The sequence below is a fragment of the Hemicordylus capensis genome, chromosome 1 (assembly GCF_027244095.1).
Source record: "Hemicordylus capensis ecotype Gifberg chromosome 1, rHemCap1.1.pri, whole genome shotgun sequence".
NCBI classification, from domain to species: domain Eukaryota; kingdom Metazoa; phylum Chordata; class Lepidosauria; order Squamata; family Cordylidae; genus Hemicordylus; species Hemicordylus capensis.
This window is the reverse complement of record NC_069657.1, coordinates 400,555,132-400,576,043: the sequence shown is the minus strand read 5'-3', so window position 1 is coordinate 400,576,043 and position 20,912 is coordinate 400,555,132. Positions and strand designations below refer to the sequence as shown.

Here is a 20,912-nt window from a genome sequence, read left to right as displayed (position 1 = left end):
ATTACATTTATATACTGCCTAATCAAACAGCTCTAGGCAGTTAATGAACTGATTAACTGATTTCTATTTAAAAATAGAAATTAAATCATTCTTGCTATTGATCATCATAGCTTTAGATTTTATCTTGTAACTTCTACTGGTCAGTGACCATAATAAAGATTCTGGTTCTGGATTTTATCTTGTAAACCACCTTGAGTATATAGAACAGGCCTGCTCAACGTAGGCCACACAGCTGTTCTCAGACTACAACTCCCATAATCCCCAGTCACAGTGGCCAATTGCCAGGGATTATGGGAGCTGTAGGCCAACATCTGCAGGAGGGCCAAAGTTGAGCAGCCCTGATATAGAAGGTTCTGTGGTGTACACGTTGGGGTTGGAGGAGAGAAGAGGCCCAGAAGCGGATGGGAATGTGTGTGTTTGGCCTGAAGGATGCTGTTGCTGCTGCTGCTGTGCTGCTAGCATTCTGACGTTTTTAAAGATGCTTGGGAATACTCAAAATGGAGCACATGACATTCACAGATCTAAGCACGTCATACAATCTTGACACAATTATGAGCCTTGAGAAAGGCATGGCATCTTGTGCATGGCAAAGATTTAGGAGTGGACTATCTATATGTCTGCATTCAGAAGCAGCAAGCTGTACAAGTCATTCCCATTAGTGCTTTAGTCTCGGGAAAGGCTTATGTGCCGACATTAAGTCAAAAGGCTCCTTAGAGGACTTTGAGCAGGAAGCAGAATTATCTGCTGCAGTGCAGCTTGTATACTCCAGCGCTTTGTGTCCACTCAGGCCACGCCTGCCCGTAACAAATGCCTTAACAAGCAAGCCACACCCCCATCAGTGCATTGCTGTCCACAGGGTCTATGCCAAACACCTGCTCAGAGACCAAATGTCTCTAAAAGAATAAAAGAAAAACGTTCCACATCTTTAGTGTTTGTGATTTGTCAAACTTCCATTCTACTGCTCTCAGTAGCAGATCAGACAAGCTGCTTTAGTCAGGTCTGTTAAGATCATCAGCTCAGCCTTTGCAAGAGAGATTTTTCAAAATGTATTCAGTCCTGGGGAACTAGGCTGTGCTCGACAAAGGACGAAAGGCCCCTTCTTCTCTCACCAAAAATATAGTGCCCCAGATCCCGAGTGGGACATTTTTAATGTGGAGTATTTGGAAACCATGACATACTTACAGCTTCAACAACTTTCAATCCAGTCTTTATGTTGTTAACTTCCTTCTCCAGCTCCACCAAGCTGCAAGGAGACACAGAGACCCAGCCATTAAAACAAAAAAGGCAGTGTTACATGGGGATACAGGAACTGCCGAAGCAGAAAAGATCACTGGTCCATCCAGTCTGGTATCCTGCCTCCGGCACCAGCCCCACACCAGATGCTGAGAGATGGGAGGAAGGGGTCCCGTGCAGCTTTGCACTGGCTTTTAATAGGAAGCTAAAAATCCTAGGCTGCTTGTTGTCATGTTAAAGATCACATACATTCAGAAGAGAACCAGAATTTTAGCCTCCTCTGTAACAGTGGGCTACCAGACCAGTGAACGACACTTCCTTTTTCAGAATAATAAGCTAGCCATATGGCCAACTTTAAGTAACTTTGCCTGTGATATACTGCTGCCAGCCAAATACTGGGCTAGATGGATCAATAGTCTGACTCAGTATAAGGCAACAGCATACTGTACCTAGAAACCTTTGTGGTAAAGATTATATTCCATGATGATCTTCTCTACAGAGCTTTACCATGCCGTTTCTATATGGCATGTTAAGAGAAATGCACTTTTTATAAGCTGCTGCATGTCCCCAATATTTTGCACATCAATCTGTATATTATGGAGACAGTTAGCTAGAACCCCTCCCTTTCTATTACCATAATGGTCTCTCCATTTCTCCCCCACTTACTTGACTTTTGCTGCTTCTGGAAGATGCTGCAGTTCAGACTGCATGTCTAGGATATCTAGGTAATTCTTCTCAATTATCATAATTAAGTAGTGTAGCAGTGTAATGTTCCTAAGGCAAAGAGATATGAATAAGGCAGAAATCAAGATGGTGAGGATAACTGCAATGCATCATAATTTGGCTATGTTGTTAGGTTCACCAGCAAACATTTACAATAAGTATGAGTATTTGTTTTTATAAATTATATATATAAATTATATTTTTAATGAAACAAAGCCAACAAAAAGCAAGCATTTATCCCAAAAGTAATATTCCATGTGGCCCCAAGTTTCCCTCTGAAGACTGGATACTTATTTATTTTCCCCACAGCAGACACAACACCCCGCTGAGTCTGAAACCTATCTCTCCCTCCACATTTTATGCCCTACAAATTATCCCACAAGTAAAAAAAGGTGACTTTCAAACCTACTTATCAATGCTAGATTTGGTATCTGCTATTTTGTTCAGGCTGGAGACCTTAAAGCCATATGCATTGCCTCTTTGGCCCTTGTTCATGTAATTGCCGAAGGCTAACACCACCTCCAGGAGCTGCTTCAGGCGCTTACTACGGGTGAGCTCTTTGGAGGCCAGAAGAAGAGCTGAAAGAGAGACAAGAGGCACCCTTCAGTTATCATAGCAGAGAAATTTCAGGTAGCAAATGGTGGTGGGGAACATTATGTGGGGAGAACAGTACAATCAGAGAGCAATCTTCTCTAAATCCCAGGTTTCATAGAAAACAGTCCCTGTCCAAGACGCAACCTGGAATTTTATTTTTTATTTTATCGTTCAATTTTTGTACCACTTCTCATAAAGCATCCCAAGGGGGTTTACAAAAGGTAAAACGCAATAAAATTCCGTTAAAATCATTGAAAGCCTTAAAATCAGTTAAACAGTAAAAACAATAACACACTAAAAAAAAAAAAACACCCCATAAACAAGACAACAGAAGCAGGAGAACTGAGAGGCTGGCAACCCCTAAGGTGTAAAAGCCTGAACAAATTAAAAAGGTCATTGGTTGTTTTTTATAAGCAGTCAGAGATGTCAAAGAGCGAACATTAACTGGTAAAGCATTCCAGAACCTGGGGACAACAACAGAGAAGGCCCTGTCCCATGTGCACAACAATTTAGCCTCTCTCAGCATCAGTACACATCGTTCCAAATGTGTATGCAAATCCAAGACCAAGTATGTTTATTTGCTCAACTCCAGTTCTGGGGAGAAGACTTTGCAAGGCCAGTGTCAAAGGGGTTCTTTCTTTCTTTCTTTCTTTCTTTCTTTCTTTCTTTCTTTCTTTCTTTCTTTCTTTCTTTCTTTCTTTCTTTCTTTCTATTATGGGGAAGAATGGGGAGTTGATGAATGTGCATCTGGCTCATCCTCAAGCCAGCCAGGAGTTGGGGCAACTGGAAATCTTCTGGTATGTCTGGTGTTTTTGGTTAATCCATTCCTTGATCCAGCTTTTGAATGATTCTTTAGTTACTTGTACTCCAGTCCTGGAGCTAACAAACAGACAGCAGCAAGAGCACAGAAAAGCAGTCTGCACTTGCCTCTCTGTACATAATATCCATTAAACTATTAATATTCCTGATTCCACTCCACTGCCTTGTCCTTGCATACCCCAACTCTTTCCTTTGGATTCTATAGTATGTACAGGAGGACCTCGTTATCCACGGATTTGTGTATCAGTGGTCGGGAAAAAGACATCTAACCTCACCATACACGGGGGGGGTGTGTGACTGTGTGTATCTGTGTGGGTCATTTCCAGCCACCATTTTGTCTGTTGGAGCCACAAAATGGCTCCTGTCTTTAAAAAAAAACATGGTGATTTTCACCTGATTTGGGTCCATTCTGGGGGCACAGTGTGACACGGGGGAGCAGCAAAGCATGGTAAGGAGCTCCCCCCACAATTCCCCCCCCCCCAATTGGCCCATTTTTGGCAATTTTTTACCATCTTTGGCTGACCGGGAACCTAAACCCCGTGATCGCATTGCCCTAATGCCTCAATATTTGCAGTTTCCGTATCCGCTGTACAACCACGGAATCGAACCCCCGCAAATATCAAGGTCCTCCAATACTTTCAAAGTGAGGTAGAGTCACTCAAGTCTTCTCTGCTTGCCTCACACAGGATTTTGATCTACTGACTGAGAAAGCACCTTTGGTTAGCCCTACTGACTGAGAAAACACCTGGGCTTCTCATCTAGTAATACCAATGTCACTGGGCCAGTTGGGATGCCACCATCTGCTGGCCTTGTTCACCAAGTGAGGAGGGGCATGAGAAGACACGTCCTGCTTCCTCTCCTGGCACACTGTTCCACTTTGCTGGGCTGTATCTGAACTGCCCTTCATCATGCAATTTAAATAGCACATTAATGTAGTATTTCAATCAAGTATGAAGGGCAATTCAGAGGGCTACACAAAGTAGAATACGGACATATGTGCTTATTTCCTCTCTTTGAACAGTGGGCAGGCCCAATGGATGATATGGTTAGAAATCTTCTTGTTCCTAACACTGGAATACTAGTGGTAGTCTGTCATCTCTGGTATGCTGCTTCTGTGAGGGCTTTAGTCTCACCTTCCACTTTTGGCTTGGCTTCTGCAATCCTCTCTGGGAACTTCTTTTTAAAGAACAATGACTGAAGTCGTTGCTGGTAGTGATCAATCCTGAAGAAAAGGAAGCAGAAGTCTTAAGTTTCAAGAAGAGTCTCAGACAATCTCAGTTCATATTTACACCTGTGAGCTCGGTCTATTTTTACACAAAGTCTAACATAACTTGAAGATGCTTTAATCACCCAGTGAATAGAATTCATCAAGTAGCCTACAACGTATAAGGAATTCTATCATGCCTTTGCTTTCGGTACAAGGACCAACTGCAGCCAGTTGCCAAGTCTACATACAGTAAATCATATGTAGCCAGTGCTTTACTTGAGGAACTGTTATGTTGTACCTAAAGCCACATATGTAGCCATTGCCTTACATGAGGAGCAGTCCGCTGCAGAGCTGGACCAGCAGGAGCTTGAAAAAAGGGAATCCATTCCCTCTCCCTCTCCTTCTCCTTCTCCCTCTCTCTCTCTCACATACACATACAGTGACCCTTGGGACAGCAACTTGTCTCCATGTTGTTTGCAAAATGTTATGCTCATAAAAGGTGCAAAGTATGTTAGAAATATATAAGCATAATAATATAACCTGCTCATTTCATAAAGGAAACGGTCTGCTCTGGCCATGCGGTCAATTTCATGCTTATGTTCTTCCAGGAGGTCAATATCGCTCTTCTCGGGAACAAACTTCAGCAGCTGGAAATACAGGCGCAAAGAAAACCACCAATGAGAAACAAAACAAAACAGCATGAGGGAATCAACAAGTAGACAGATACCGAGCGAATGAACTAGCAGAATTGCTTAGGAAATGATGCTCCAAATCCCCCATTTTTTAATTGATTTATAATTTCAAAACAGTGCAGCTGTGGATACAAAAGTGACCTTTTCAAAATATCTGGCTGTTACTCTGCCTCTGTTCTCCCCTCAGTGACCTCATTAGATACTTTTAAATTCCATACAGGATACCTCATTTCTAACTACCACCAGCCATGTACATTGTTAATATTAAGAAAGGAGTCCCTTGATGGCAGAGACACTACAGAGGGTCCCGGTACAAGTGCAGCACAATCTGGCTCTAAAAGTGTCTGCCCCACTCATCCCTGAACACACACAAAGCCATGGCTATTCACCCTCCTGCTTCTGCTTCACAAAGACAATGAACAATATCAATGCCACTAAACAGATGCTTGATACAAACTCCTATTCATGTGCTGTACTTAAAAGCTCATATGTTGACAGATATTTTTAAAATATCTGGCAGGAGCAACACTTAGCCTGGCCACAAAAAATTATTTATTTATGCATTCATTCAATTTATATACCCCTGCTAACTTGGCAAAGAGGCACCTTTTAATGTGGTGATTCTCTTTATTTATCAGGGGGAGAGTAACTGGCCCTACCCATTCCCAGCACAGTACCTCCAGTGACTGTTGTGGGTGTCTATCTTATGTTTCTTTTTAGATAGTGAGCCTTTTGGGGACAGGGATCCATCTTATTTATTTATTATTTCTCTGTGTAAACTGCCTTGAGCCGTTTTTGGAAGGGCAGTATAGAAATCAAATAAATTTAAAAAAATAAAAAATAAATGGTTGCACACAGAAGGTCCCATGTTCAATCCCAGGCATCTCCAGATAGAGGCTGAAAAGATCCCTCTCTCCTCTTGGGTTTTCTTTTGGTGCAGGTTCACACAGCAAACCTCTGTGTTTTCCTTCTAGCCAATTGGGGGGGGAGAGATTTCTAAAGCTTATATCTGCATTCCTAAAAGAGTGTATCCCTCTTATCATGTTAATGACTCTACTTCAGTGCCTCTCCCTATTTGCTCTGGTGTTTTCAAAAAACCTCGCTTAAAACCAGCATTTTAAAAATCCGGAAATACATTGAGATAAGCTAGAATTCACATCACAAAGCCCGATTTGTGTGTGGAGTGCTTCCAAAGATCTTGAATGGACTTTGGGGTAAGTTTGGCTGGTGTGTGAATGCACACACTCTCTTCCGGAGGAGATTCGGGGTAACAGCCCTGTGTGTAAAGCCTCTTGGAGAGCTGCTGCCAGTCAGTGCAAAAAAGACTGAGCTAAATGGTCCAAAGGGCTAACTCAGGACAAGGCAGCTTCATAGACGTTTCTGATGAGTGTTCCCTTAAACTCCATGACATTGTCATTATGGTCCAGTCTACTGGAAATAGAAATAGGAGCTAACTATAACCAAAAGCAGGTATTGGATCAAATGGTCTGACTCAATATAAAGCAGCTTTGTATATTCTGTGCTGAGATCTGTACCAAAGGATCCTGACTCTGCATGACAGGCACACTAGCTGAAAGATACAAAAAGACAAAAGCTGACCAAGGGCTGGGGAAAGCAGCGGGGTTGCAAAATGTTTCATGGTGAGAAGTGGAAAATAGTGGGTCACATGAGGTCAAGTAGTGACATCAAGAGATATCAAGCAGAGTCCTCCCACTCTTAGACACCACCCTAAACTAGTGAAGACACTATTTCAAGAGATTCCTTAAAATAACGTACGTTGGTTTCCTTTCTTCTTTTAAATGAATTTTGCCCATGCCCTTTCTCCTCCTGCTTCTCTCAGTCTCAGATCCAATTTCCACTTCCTCCACAAGATGATGGCATTATTACTAGCCCATCTGATAGTATTATTAGTGGTACAGTTTGGGAGGCTAACAGCTAAGGAGAGACTTCAGATAAAATAATGGAATTAACATAATGTGTATGTCAAGCAAGAGACATTCTGTCATTTACACCATTGCATCTCAAAGCCAGTCTCAGAACTACCAGAAAGCAAAGGTTACTCTCCTGAAGGCTGAGCTGTAGCTAATGAATAGGATGCCATGAAAGAAAGAATGTCTCAAAGAGAAGAATGTGTCTCATGGCTTTCAAAATTTGCATCCAGAAAGCCTCTTACCTGCTCCAGCATATCTTTAGCCAGATCTTCTTCTTCATCCATTTTCAAGATTGCCTGTCGTATTTCTTCATTAGATAGTTTCAACCTTTAACATCAATATTGTACAATTATTTCATTTGTACAACTAATCTTTTGACAAATATGAAAGTTAATCAGGATTTTGTTGGGGAAATTAGCCCTTGATCCATAGAAATGAACACAAATAGAAGGTTATGAACTTTATTTCTGAAAGCTGAAAATTATGGATAAGGGATACATTAGTAGGAACTCATAGCACTTCCAATATGTGACTAAAACTTAGTCATTTAATAAATACATGCATAACAATAATGGAAATGGTTTCACATGGGACTGCTTTATATAGTTGTTTTTTCAAAGAACTATGTAGTTCATCGCATGTGTGAATGGAGTTAACGTAAGTTACATTACTGAGTTACATTCTCAATTATGGGATCTTCCAATGCCTAATTTTTAGTATAGAAGAGAAAGCAAAAGGCAAATACAATGCAGACTGATGAAACAACTGCAGAAATAAATCATGGAAATGTTTGATATTTTCTGTTGCCTTCTGTATAGTATCATTGTTGTGGAATGATGAACGAATGTCAATGCTTAATTTTTACTGGCAGGCCTCAGACTGAGAAATTTAATGTTTTTAAACTGCCAAAAGTATAACCAGCAGCTGGAAATTAAAATATGGAAGTATGTGTTTGGGGGGTGGGTGGAATAACTTGTGTGCTGCTCCATTAATCTATTAAAAATGTAAGGGTGAATTTGTGCATTCAGTCAATGACTGCTGGATGCTGCCCAAGTGCATGGGGTGGGGCCAGTACACAACACTGGAACAAGGCACATCCTTAAGGTGGGAGACTAGCATTGGCTCCTATGCTTCACTGAAACTGTGCACTGAAGCATAGGAATGGGCTGTCAGAGAAACTTCACTACTATTCTTATTTTGTCATTCCCTTTCATCTCAGAATACACAATTCATATTGAATGGATAATGGTTGTTCTTTGAGTATGGAAAAACAAAATACTCATCCTTCCAACTGGCATCAGTTTTAGCAGAGAATCCAAAAACTGAAGAGACCATGGAGAACGAATTGCTCCCTTACATCCCATTAGAAGTTCCCTCCAACTCAAGTTTCAGATTAAGCAAGACCCTCTAAGAATTTTTCGCTGCTCCTGGTTGTGATCTCACCAAGATTTCAAAATCTATGTCTGTCAATTTGGCACCTTGCTATCTTGAAGCATGACTTAGAACAAGGAAAAGCAATGAAATGGAAGGCACCCAAATGTTTGTGTAACAGTGGCCAACAACTAGCGAAGAAATATCCGACAGGTGATCTGTCCTCCTCTCTCAGGCCCACATAGTAAGATAGTTCAACATAGTTACGTGGAAATCTACAGAGGAATATATGGCACACCTGCAGGTTGTGCCTCAAAGTACACTGCAGATTCAATTAAATCTCAAAGAACAGTCTATACTGATGCAGCACAGAGCCACTCACAGGAAACACCCAATAACAGCCTGTAATTTGCCCGACCATAAATGTGTTATTCGCACACTGCTAAAAACTGGGCAAACAACTGGGCCAAAGGGCTGTTAATCATGTCTTTGCATTGTTGTTTTAAAAACCTTTAACCAACTGTGCAGTGCATCTTAAAATAGCCAATAGTAACATAAAGCAGATGTGTTGTTTTTTAAGCAAAAACAGGTGAACTGACTGAATAGAAACCTAAAGCAGATCCCTAAAATCTTTCCAGTCAGGCCTGAAAGAAGATGACTACCTGCAGGGTGGGGAGTGTGCTGATTGTAACACAGATACCACATTGAAATGTGATTTTGGCCAGAAGAGAGACACTAAAATAAGTAATATCTCAATCCTGGATTTGCATCATCGGCAATTTTCCTACTGGACTTATAAGTTCCAAATATAGATTTATCCCACTGGCACATATACTGACCTACCCCAGACTGCATGCATAATTCAAGCCCCATCATATCTGTTCCACATTCATTTACCATAACCAAGCTAAGCATTTCTGCTGATAACACACAGAAATACAGAGTGTAGCTGCACCATATGTGCATATATGAGCATTTTGGTACCCCCAGAGTTCTCAGCGTCTCTTTGTTGCTGTGTTCCCCACTCCTTGCTGCTCCTCTGGAACTATCTGAGGGCTTCGTCTCCTTCACTGTGTGATCTCAGCCAATCAAGGATAGTGTACTAAGTGTGATGGTACCACTATACTATGTAACCAATCAGATCTGCATATATGACATAATGTCATGCAGCCAGTTCCAAATGAGGACATGAAGAATTGCTGTCACTCTGAAAAGATGATCATTTTCTCCTTTGTTCATAGCCTACTACCCACCCTGAAAAATGGCTAAAGGGGGAGGAACTTCACAGGCGGTCAGGGACATAACTGCAATTAAACAATCCACAGATGTCCCTGGGCCTCTGAGGGATCGGGGCTTGCCGGCTTGGTGACAGCTTACTCTTTGGTGACAGCTTACTCTTACTCTTACCCTTTGAGCTTCTCTAAAGAAGAAGGCGGAGGGTGCAGGGGCCCATCTTCACTTTTTGTCCCAGGGCCTGCTCCAACCTTGCGATGCCCTTGCAGAAGGCAGAAGCTTTCAGAAAAAGTACCTGCATTTCTGCTCAGCCCTCTTAAAGATCACCTTCTTTCTCTCATGAATGACCAGAGTTATTATGAAATGGTCTTTTGAGCTATATTCTATGGCCCTTTGTTAGTGAGCCACTCAAAACTGAAGACGAACGTTAAAAGGCAATTACACTATCCTCTCAGGTTCTATCATAGCTCTGCCCACATGGGCCACCCATTGGTTCCCCCGACTTGGCCTGGCTGCAAATGCTTCCACGTTTCTTTGCCTGGGGAACAACCATATTCTGGCCTGGTTTGTATGTATGGCTCTCTGGGTGCTTCCCAAATACCTCTGTTTCCCTCTTTTCCTAACTATTCCCCATTCTGTCTTTCTGCCTTCCCAGTCCTGCCTCAGCCTCCTGCAAGATCTGCCATAGCATTTCCCTCTGATCTCTGGCCCTATTCCGTTGTGACTTTTTTCTCCAGCACATGGACTCCCTGGTTGCCCCTACCATAGTGTTGGCAACTGCATTTTATCTATTTACTTGGATCTCAAAGAGGGTGGGTTTTTTTTGTAAAGTTTCATTATATTCACCCTGTTCTTAGTCCCACTCAGTCCCGCTAGCCTTCAGGGACTTCAGATATGTTTATGAAGAAACACAGAGGAGAAAGCCTTTTCCTTCCTCTTTGCCACTACAGTAACTCCCTGGTTAGATCTCTTTGCCACTACAGTAATTCCCTGGAGAGAGATCTTGGGGTCGTGGTGGACAGTAGGGATGTGCAGACATGTTCGACATGAACCTGTTCAATTTGACCATTCGGGGTCAAACTGAACCATCCCCGAACCACCTGGGCCACACAGAGGCCAATTGTGCAGGTGTAGTGGCCTCCAAAATGGCCGTTGTGCCGGAGGGGGAACAGCTGGGGGTGGCAATAAGGGAGGCTGGCAGGATGAGGGTGAACCTCCGTGGACCCCCCCCCACAGCTGCCTCCAAGGAACCACCTGGGCCACGAAGAGACCAATTGCGCAGGTGTGGTGGCCTCCAAAATGGCCACCACGCTGGAGGGGAGACAGCTGGTGGTGGCAATAAGGGAGATTGGCAGGGGGAGGGGGAACCTCTGTGGACCCCCAACCACCACCTCCAACATCCCCCAAAGGGGGTAAGTAAAAACAATTTTTTTATTTTTAAAAAAATGTTCATGAACCACCACCCCCGGACCAGATGAGTTCAAGGGGGTGCCAGACTGAACTGGCCCAGTCTGGTTCGGGTCGAGTCCAGACTTGAATCGAACCGGACCAGACGGTTCTGTGCACACCCCTAATGGACAGCTCATGGAAAGTGTCATTTCAGAGTGTGACAGCTTTGAAAAAAGCTAATTCCATGCTAGGAATCATTAGGAAGGGGATTAAAAATAAAAATGCTAATATCATAATGCCTTTATACAAATCTATGGTGCGGCCACATCTGGAGTACTGTGTACAGATTTGGTCACCATATCTTAAGAAGGATATTGTAGAACTGGAAAAAGTGGAGAACAGGGCAGCCAAAATGTTCAGGAATCTGGAGCACCTTCTTTATGAGGCTGGGCTACAGCAACTGTGGCTCTTTACCTTGGAAAAGAGGCGACTAAGGGGAGACATGGAGTGGAGAGGGTAGACAGAGAGAAATTTTTCTCCCTCTCTCATGACACTAGAACTAGGGGTCACCCCATGAAACTGAAGGCTGGGAAATTTAGGACCAACAAGAGGAAGTACTTTTTCACACAGTGCATAATTAATCTATGGAATTCTTTGCTATGGGATATGGTGATGGCCACCAGTTTAGATGGCTTTAAAAGGGGCTTATACAGATTCATGGTGGACAGATCTGGCTACTAGTCTGATGGCTGTGGGCCATCTCCAGCCTCAGAGGCACAATGCCTCTCAAAAACAGATGCAGGGGAGCAACAACAGGAGAGAGTATGTGCACATACCTCTTGCCTGTGGGCTCCCCAGAGGCATCTGGTGGGCCAGTGTGTGAAACAGGATGCTGAACTAGATGGGCCTTGTGCTTCATCCAGTAGGGCTGTTCTTATGTAACTCATACTGGAGAGCCGAGATCCAAATGTGTGGATAATCTCCAACTCAGTTTGATGTAGCACAATTATGAAATAGTTTCTAATGTGCTACTTAGCCTGCCCACCCCTCTTGATCCCTTCCGGACATATAAATGATGCCTATTGACTCTACAGACTCATTCATCACTAATCTCCTCAGGACACCTCAGCTGATTTAACATCAGCAGACATCAAGGGGTTTATTGTTTGGCCATTTTAAAGGAAGAGGGAGGGATTGAATGAAAGAGACAGTGACTTATTCTAAACAAGCCTGGGACATGTGCTATATTTTCATTGACAGATGGGGCTCTCTCATTTTTCTCCTTGCCATTGGTACAGTTTAAGCTAACACCCAACAAAGAAAATGCTTCAGAAAAAGGACACAAAAAGTATATCATTTATCCTCAGAAAGAAGAGGAAAAATCCAATTCTGCTTCATCTGTACATTTTGCTCATTTCTCATGGAAGAGATGATCTAGCCCTAGTCAGACACTGGGTGGGTTTAGATGTCATGCAGAACCTCTGTTTATTTATTTTATTTCACATTTTATATCCTGCTGAAGTAGGTTAGGCTGAGAGTGAAGCGACTGGCCCAGAGTCACCCAGCTAGTATCATGGCTGAACAGGGATTTGAACACGGGTCTCCCCGGTCCTAGTCCAGCATTCTAACCATTACACCACGCTGGCTGTTGCTGCCAAGCTCCACACAAAACCCTTCTGCACAACATTCAGGGACGGAGCCACCATTGAGCAAACGAGCTTGAATAACCTGGGCCACTGCCAATCAGGGGCCGCACCTGTTGCCCCAGCCACGCCCCCTGCATCTGACATCAGACACGGGGGCGTATCTTTGCTTGCAAACGGGGCTGCATGGCCCCGTTTGCAGGCAAAATCCCCAGCCAGTGCCACGTTAGCAGAGCGGCTGGAGCAGCTCTCCCTGCCTAAAAGGCAGGGAGAGTCGTTCCCAGCCACGCTGTGAATGCAGCACTGGATTGTGCTCGCGGCTCCGTTTCCAAGCTAAACCAGTGCCGCATTCACGGAGTGGCTGGGAGCGATTCTCCCTTTTACACGTCGCAGGCCAGTGGATTTTGCTCGCAAATGGGGCCATGCAGCCCTGTTTGCAAGCAAAGATATGCCTCCCACATCTGACGTCAGATGAAGGGGCTTAGCATCTGACATCAGATGCAGAAGGCGGGGCTAGGGGGGCACAGCAGCAAGCTGGACCTGGGCAGCCACTGGCCTCCTTCTGCCCCGACAACATCCCACGGCAGCCTCCGCTACCCACTCCCATCCCTGTGTGAATGTCTACCTCCTTTCTAAGTTAGGAAAAGTCAAGATTGATCAAAACATCTGAACCCAACAATCTTAGCTTCTTCTAGGAACATGGGAAGTTTCTTATAGCAAGCCGGAATGTTTGTCCTTCTTAACACAGTATTTTTTACACTGATTGGCAGTAGCTCTGCAAGGTTCCAGGCAGGAGTTTCTCCCAGCCCTACTTGGAGAGCCAGAGAGTGAACCTGGGGCCTTCTGCATGCAAGCATGGAGATGCTCTTCCACTGAGCTATGGCCCCATCCCCCAAGGGACATATCTTAAAGAACTAACATATAGTTTCTCATCCAAGTGCAAACCAAGGTGGGCCCTGCTTAACAAAGGGAACAATTCGTATTCATTACTTTCCTTTGCAAGTCAATTATAACGTGGGATATTACACTTCCAGTTTGCTTACTGCAGTGTTTTGGAAACAAAATTTCCATCCATTCTCATTCTCTCTAGATAAAACAGCAAAGGGCTGCAAATTGCCAACTAACGTAATGCATTCTTGGAGTTCCCAATTCGTTATAGCTCAGTTCATCTTACAGAAAAAAAGGAGGCTTGTAGCCAGAATTAGACAGATTGCCGAAAGGGGACCAAAGTGTTGGTGGAGCAATGTGATGTGAATCATATCATAGCTATTCAACAAAAACGGCACTATCTCCTTCGGTTTAAATAACTTCCTTGTTTCAAACCACTTATGAATGACTAAGCAGAGGGGATCGAGACAAGAATATTGAGAAAAAGGACAAAAATGTCATTCTGGCTTAATACCTTGCCTCTGTCCCTTTGGTTGAGTCAGTGCCTGCAAGGGCTAGAGTCCAGGAATCACCTAGAGCCCTGGAGCCAAGTGGTATATAAATTAAATTTAAATAAATACATGGTAAAAGAGAAAGCCCTTACTTCGGGGCCTTTTCCAGTCTAGAAGGTGGAGGGGACTACATTTTACTGTTGGTGTTAAAATAACTGCAGCATGATCTAGGATAGAAAAGTAAGATCTTACCATCATGCAGTGGAATTGGAGGTAGAGAGATGGTGTGTGGAGGGAAGGGTTTACTGCTGAGAGAGGGTGGGGAAACCTCAATTACTGACAGTATTTTAAAGGTATATGTACAGTCTAGTATTAGTGAAGTAGGGAAATTTCACGTCTGTAGCTCAAAGAATCTCTTATAAAAGTTTTAAAGCTTTTACTATATACTCCTGTTACCAATTTAAACTGGCCAGAATGCCCCTTTGCAACACAAATGCTTCTCCTCCATTTTTCCCCCTACTGCACCAGCAATGATCAGATGTTAATAAATTGCACAAAAAAGGCGAAAAGACAGTTTAAGCCTTGCATGTAAAAACAGTCACAGAATAGAAAGTTTAGAACATTTAAAAAGTTGGAGAGTGGAAGAAAAATATTAATAAAATGACAGGACAATAAGGGAGGGACAGTGCTGAGGAACATCCTCCCAATTTGAAAATACTCCTACTGAGGGTATACTCACGCATTTTCAGACTCTTAAGAAAAACAGATTAGAAAATTTTAAAATTATTATTATTAAATATATTTACCACTTTCAATGAAAAGGTTCTAAAGGTGGTTTACATAGCAAAATTATGAGAAAAGAGTCCCCTGTGCCAAAATGGCTCACAATGTATTATTATTATTTATTTATTATTTACATTTTATATCCTGCTCTTCCTCCAAGGAGCCCAGAGCGGTGTACTCCTTGCAGAGTTTGCAAGAGCCAGATCAGTCCCAAAGCGCTGCTCCAATGGCAAAAGCAAGGGGCATCTTGCCACCCTGCTGGTGTTCCAATAATCTGCCGCCTGAAGGGACCACCTCATGCTGTCGCATGCAGAGGCTACTTCCTTGCCACTGGAAATTAAGATTCAGGAAAGTGACTGGTCTCCTGCTCTCTGCCTGGTGTCATATGAGAACTTGGAGGAGTGAAGCCCTGGGGTGTGTGTGTGTGTGCAAATGGTTTGATCTGGTTTCTTCACTTTAGCCCCACAATCAGTCAGTGCTTCATTTTGGACAGAAGTGGGCCAAAGTCAAACCCAATAAACAGCCTCAGTGCTCCTGGAACACAGCCTTTTGCACAACAAACCACCATTTGGAAAAGGGGCCAGAAGGCTGCATGGGAAAACACAGTTACCAAAGTGGGGTCCATGGCCTTTCCAGGTATCATTGTATAGTCATTATTAGCAATGGGTAAAATAGGAAACTTCTCCCCTGAACATAGAATACATAAAACTAAGGTTAAGTCATGTATAGGCACCAGATTTTAACAGTGCTAAGCATGATTTTGTGCAGCCTGCAAGAATCATGCAGTCCAATACTATGTATGTTTACTTGGAATTAATGAGGCACACTCTGAAAAAGGTATGTGTAGGACTGCAACCTTCACTTTCTACTGTTTATAAAAGATGTTTCCAGTCCACATGGTTAGAAACACCTAGATCCTCAAAAGAATCTATAAAGCTCAGTAGAATATACTACTTCTTAACGTATATTATGCTTTCAAATTTCGTAATTCCTCCTACCCCCATTTTATACTTTCAAATATTTACAAAGAATTCATCACATTTTCCCACTTGCCAATAATTATTTATTGACAACTTCATCTGTTTCACACTATCATATTACGAGGGTAGGATCTACAAATGTATAGAAACCACCGCCCAGAGCCTTACTTGCTTATTCTTATCTACTTCCCAAGCCTTGTCTCTACCAAGAACAAGTAATACAGTATTCATCATGTGCTCTATCTCCTGTTCTCTACATTTTCAGCCGTTGCCTGAGTGCTGATCAAAAGTGGTCCCTTAATGCAACAATGCAAATACGGCCAACTATGAGGCAAACAGAGCAAGTCTAAAATAAACCTGGAGATTCCAGCATTCTAGCACAGTGCAGATTTTAAGGTCAAAAGGGGGGCCATTAAAATGATGTACTCTTTCTGGTGGATATTACTGTATCAGAGCTCATTAACTGGTATTTAGCAAGCATACGTCTTTTTCACGCGTGCCTGCTATTGACTTGAGGTCTGTAGGGATACAGAATCCATTACCTCCCTTGGTATCCTTGCTTCATGGCAAGTCATTATAAGGCAGTGCCTCCTTTTTAATCTCAGCTTGCTTAGCTTTGCCTTCTCTCCTCTGGCTCTCATTAGGTCTCCCTCTGCTAAAAAAACAGAAGCCTACCTGACTTTGTGATGTATGGAGAGTTAAGCTGAGCACACAGCCTGCTGAGAGAGATTTAAGACAGGATAGCTGCACATGGCATGTCTGATTTAACTGGAGAGCTTACTGCACACTGAACTGAAGGTAAAACTATCCATCAAAGACCTTTTTTTTAAGCCCTCTTTCTGGATGCTACCTCCCTCAAGAAATACAGTCAATGATCTAGTGTTTTCCAGTTACTCCATTTCATATATGCAATGACAACTATTTTCAGTCATTTCCCTTGGGAGAGCAGTTTGTTTGACAGCCTAAATACTGGTAAAAAGAAGGAAGACAGAAAAAGTTATCTGAAGACAAAGATAAAACCTGTTCTAGCTCTTGCAGGAGGCTCAAAACTGAGGGGGCAGATCTAAAGAGCTAAAAGGAAAATCTTTAGATCTGCTTCAGATCTAAAAAGAAAATCTAAAAGGAGTCTGTTCTCCAAGTCAGGCCAACAACACTAGTCATCTCTTCATTCTACAGGGCTGAACAATTGAGCCATCTCTGGATTCAAAGTCATGATTCATATTAAACATGAAAGACAGTGTGACTGGCTTCCCTGCCTTCAGATGCACCCCACCAATGCACCAATTCTAAGGTGATCCTGCCTTTTCTAGAGATGTCTCATGCTTCTAGACTGGGCATCAAAATGCTCTAGCACTCATCCCTTCTGGAAACTGAGATGGCAATGAGGGGATAATGTGGATACTATGGATAGGTGTTCTTTGCAAAACACTTCTGTACCAACTGTTTAAAAGAAAGGCCCTTTATTTCTTCATCAAGTTTACAAGACACATTGTACATGGGTTGCCCTTGAAGACAGTAGTTTGCAAACTACAGTCAGTTGAAAATGCAGGAGACTAGATGTATCTTGTCAGGTCTTAAAAAAAACTCCACTACCAATATCCAAGCACCATTCATAGTGCTGGCCTATCTGGCTTGGGGCATGGGTACCCAAAGGAGCACCTGCTCCTGAATCAACTTGCCCATATTCTGAAATAACCTTCAGAAGTTCTCCACCAAGTGCCCCGTCCATCACAGGTAAGGCAAGTGATGACTAGAGAGCGGGCCTTTTCTACAGCACTGCCATGTTTACAAAATTCCCTCCCCAAAGAGGCTGATATGACACCTACATCACTATTACTTTGGTGTCAGGCAAATACTTTTTAAAAATCCTCTTAGCTTGAACTGTTGCTGCTTTCATTTATTTCACTATTGCAACTGATACTGAGCTTTAATTTAAAAACTGCCTTGGAAAATTGAATTTGACAGACAGAATAGAAATATCTAAATAAAGCATAAATTAAATAAACAGTAGATAGACAATTCATCCCCCTAGGCAGCATCATACAGCATCTGCCCATTTTGTTTTGAAAGTCTCATTTGTAGTGTACAGAAGAGCTTGAAGAGGCACAGCCCTCCAACAAGAAGGAACTAATAAATGCATTTAAAACACTGCCATGTGTGCTACTCCAAGATTCAGCTGGTTTGACTACCTGACATAAAATTCATGCATGGGTCTTTTCTTTGAGAGGCTCTCTGTTTACAAAATTGATATTAAAACTGCGGATGGGTTGTTTCCCCACCCACTGTTGGAATGGAACTCCTAATAAATCTCTAGATGCTAACAGCAACTGTTTGATACATCAGCCTGGGAACTTGCAAAGGCAACGGGAACATACTGTAAAACTGCTAACGGACACTGGTATGTCATATGCAAATATTTGTGGAACAGCACACATCTGAGCATGCTCACGTGCGTGCGTGCGCACACACACACATACACACACACACAGAGGATACACTCTGCTGTGTGCATGAGAGCAGAAATATGCACTGGAGAGCAAAATGCAGGCCATGCACCAATGCATTATTTTTCAATTACTGGAAAAGACATTGAGAAAGAGAAAAGTAGCTCTGAAGGAGAGCTCCACATTCATCTCAGCATCAGCACAGGCCAGCTAGTAATCCAATTTTCATCTGTCCTGGTTAATTTCTGCTCCCACAGTTTTGTTAAAGGAAAGGCAAAGAGAAAAAGAGATGGTTATTTCCCATTCACGCTAGCTTTTGGCTTCTTCAGCCCTATGAAATATGAGACTTGCCTAACCCTTTCTAAGACAGTGTTAGTAAAACAAAAACATTTCAAGTAGTGGTGGGGGTGGGGGCTCTGTACAGCTATTTTACTTTAAAGGGCATGACAGTGTAGTGTAAACAGAGGGGGAATAAATTACAAGGATATATGCAAAGTTACAATCAATTGGAAACAGCTGTTGGAAAAGAGAAAGGGCAACCTGAAAGTAGGGTGTGGTACTCAAGAGTTTCAGGAGGGTCTCTCAGTTTACACTATGTTGTAAATTTACAATTGTAAATTGTATAATTTACACTGTAAATTTTTTTTACATACTTTTGAGAGGAGGTACTCTCAATGTACACTTTTTGCATAATGTGAAAGTGTGTTACATCATGCAACGTGTTCATCATGCAACGTTTGCTACAAAAAGAGCTTGGGAAATGGCAGAAGCAAATACCATCTTGCCTTTGGCTATAGTTCTTAAGAATCAACAGCCAATTAAAAGGAGATGTGGAAGAAGCAAAAGCAGCTAGCAGAGGAGTGATTAAAAAGATCCTTACATTATTATTGTATTCATATATTTAATTTATAAAACCACCAGACTCCAAGGCTCTAGGTGAAACAATAAATACAATAAAAACACACCAAAACTATTAAAACAATGATTTAAAATAATTCAAAACATTCAAAGATTACTAAAAGCCAGGCTTAAAAAAAAGCATCTTAAGGGCTCTTTTAAAGGCTAATAAAGATAATTGCCCACAAAACATATTTAAACTGCCCTTAGCTTGATATATGGATCAAGCCATTGAGGTTAAGGGGGTGGCACATTAGATGTCAATTGCCAAAAATGAGCTCCCATTTCAGATTAAACAGTGATCTGAATGGATCATGATATTGGTTTATGTAACAGATGACTTTCAGGTACTGTACTCTTAGCACAACATCTGTGATTTGGATTTGGAAAAATAAATGCATATAAGTATGTAACAGTCTTCTGCTATGGCATTACAGGACAATGTGAAAAGGTTGCATTGAGGGTTTTCAGACAGCAGGCTTTACCACAGGTTTACTGTGAGGCTTTACTGCAAGGAGAGCTGGTCTTGTGGTAGCACACATGACTTGTCCCTTTAGCTAATCAGCATCTGTCTTGGTTGCAAATGAATGGGAAACTAAACATGTGAACACTGTAAGATATTCCCCTTAGGGGATGGAGCTGCTCTGAGAAGAGCAGAAGGTTTCAAGTTCCTTCCCCGGCGCCATCTCCAAGATAGGACTGAGAGAAATTCCTGCTTGTAACCTTGGAGAAGCCTCTGCCAGTCTGTATAGACAATACTGAGCTAGATGGACCAATGGCTGGACTCTGTATATGGCAGCTTCCTATGTCCTATCTCCCTATCAGGTTTCCTCTTCTTCAGTATGACCACAGATAAAGTGTGCGTGTACATATACAGAAAGCAAAGAACTGGAGGTTCAGGAGGGCCTGGGAATAGAAGGAAGCAAAGAGATACATCAGATGACCAGAATATGGAGACACTGCAAAGCTAGTCCTACCATGAGACAAAATGACATGGAAGAAAGTAGACATTACTAAGAAGTACTAGTCTCTCTGCCCTTCCTCTTGTTAAACAATACAGTCTCAAAAATTACCTGGCACCATCTCCAAGATAGGGCTGAGAGAGATTCTTGCTTGCAACCTTGGAGAAGCTGCTGCCAGTCAGTGAAGACAAATCTGAGCTAGATAGACCAATGATCTGACTTGGTACATGGCAACTTCCTATGTTCCTATGAGTTCAAAGTTGCTCCAAAACATCCACTGCAAAAAGTAGATTTTTTTTTTACCCTGGTTATAAATCGGGCTATACTCTAATGCACAATGAAAAACCTGAATAGTGTGTGAAGACAGCTCACAGGGATTTCAGGATAAATCTGGCTGATATGTGAACGCACACCCTTCCATTCCAGAGGAGATGCGAGTTAAAAGCCCTGTGTGAACAACACCCTTATAAGTTGGTTCTGATGGCCAAACATGTTGTAAAGGTGTAGGTTAAAAGATACTGAGGCTATTCACATGCACGGAGCAAACCGGGCTAAGGAAGCCCAGCCCGGTTTCTCCCACACGTGTGAACCACTAGGAGCTGCGCAGCTCTCGGTGGTTAGCCTGCTTAATT

At 42.5% G+C, this 20,912-nt stretch overlaps 1 protein-coding gene across 6 annotated transcripts in view; it reads right to left on the bottom strand.

The window, feature by feature from the left end:
* DAAM2 (dishevelled associated activator of morphogenesis 2) overlaps positions 1 to 20,912 on the bottom strand; it is a 325,498-nt gene that overhangs the window by 36,384 nt on the left and 268,202 nt on the right. For all 6 annotated transcript variants that reach the window (XM_053305346.1, XM_053305390.1, XM_053305362.1 and 3 more), the window contains 6 exons: positions 7,442 to 7,526; positions 5,117 to 5,223; positions 4,503 to 4,591; positions 2,366 to 2,534; positions 1,900 to 2,007; positions 1,183 to 1,243 (listed from right to left, as the gene is read on the bottom strand). In XM_053305346.1, coding sequence (XP_053161321.1) covers positions 1,183 to 1,243; positions 1,900 to 2,007; positions 2,366 to 2,534; positions 4,503 to 4,591; positions 5,117 to 5,223; positions 7,442 to 7,526 — 619 coding nt within the window. The remainder of the gene's footprint in view (positions 1 to 1,182; positions 1,244 to 1,899; positions 2,008 to 2,365; positions 2,535 to 4,502; positions 4,592 to 5,116; positions 5,224 to 7,441; positions 7,527 to 20,912) is intronic.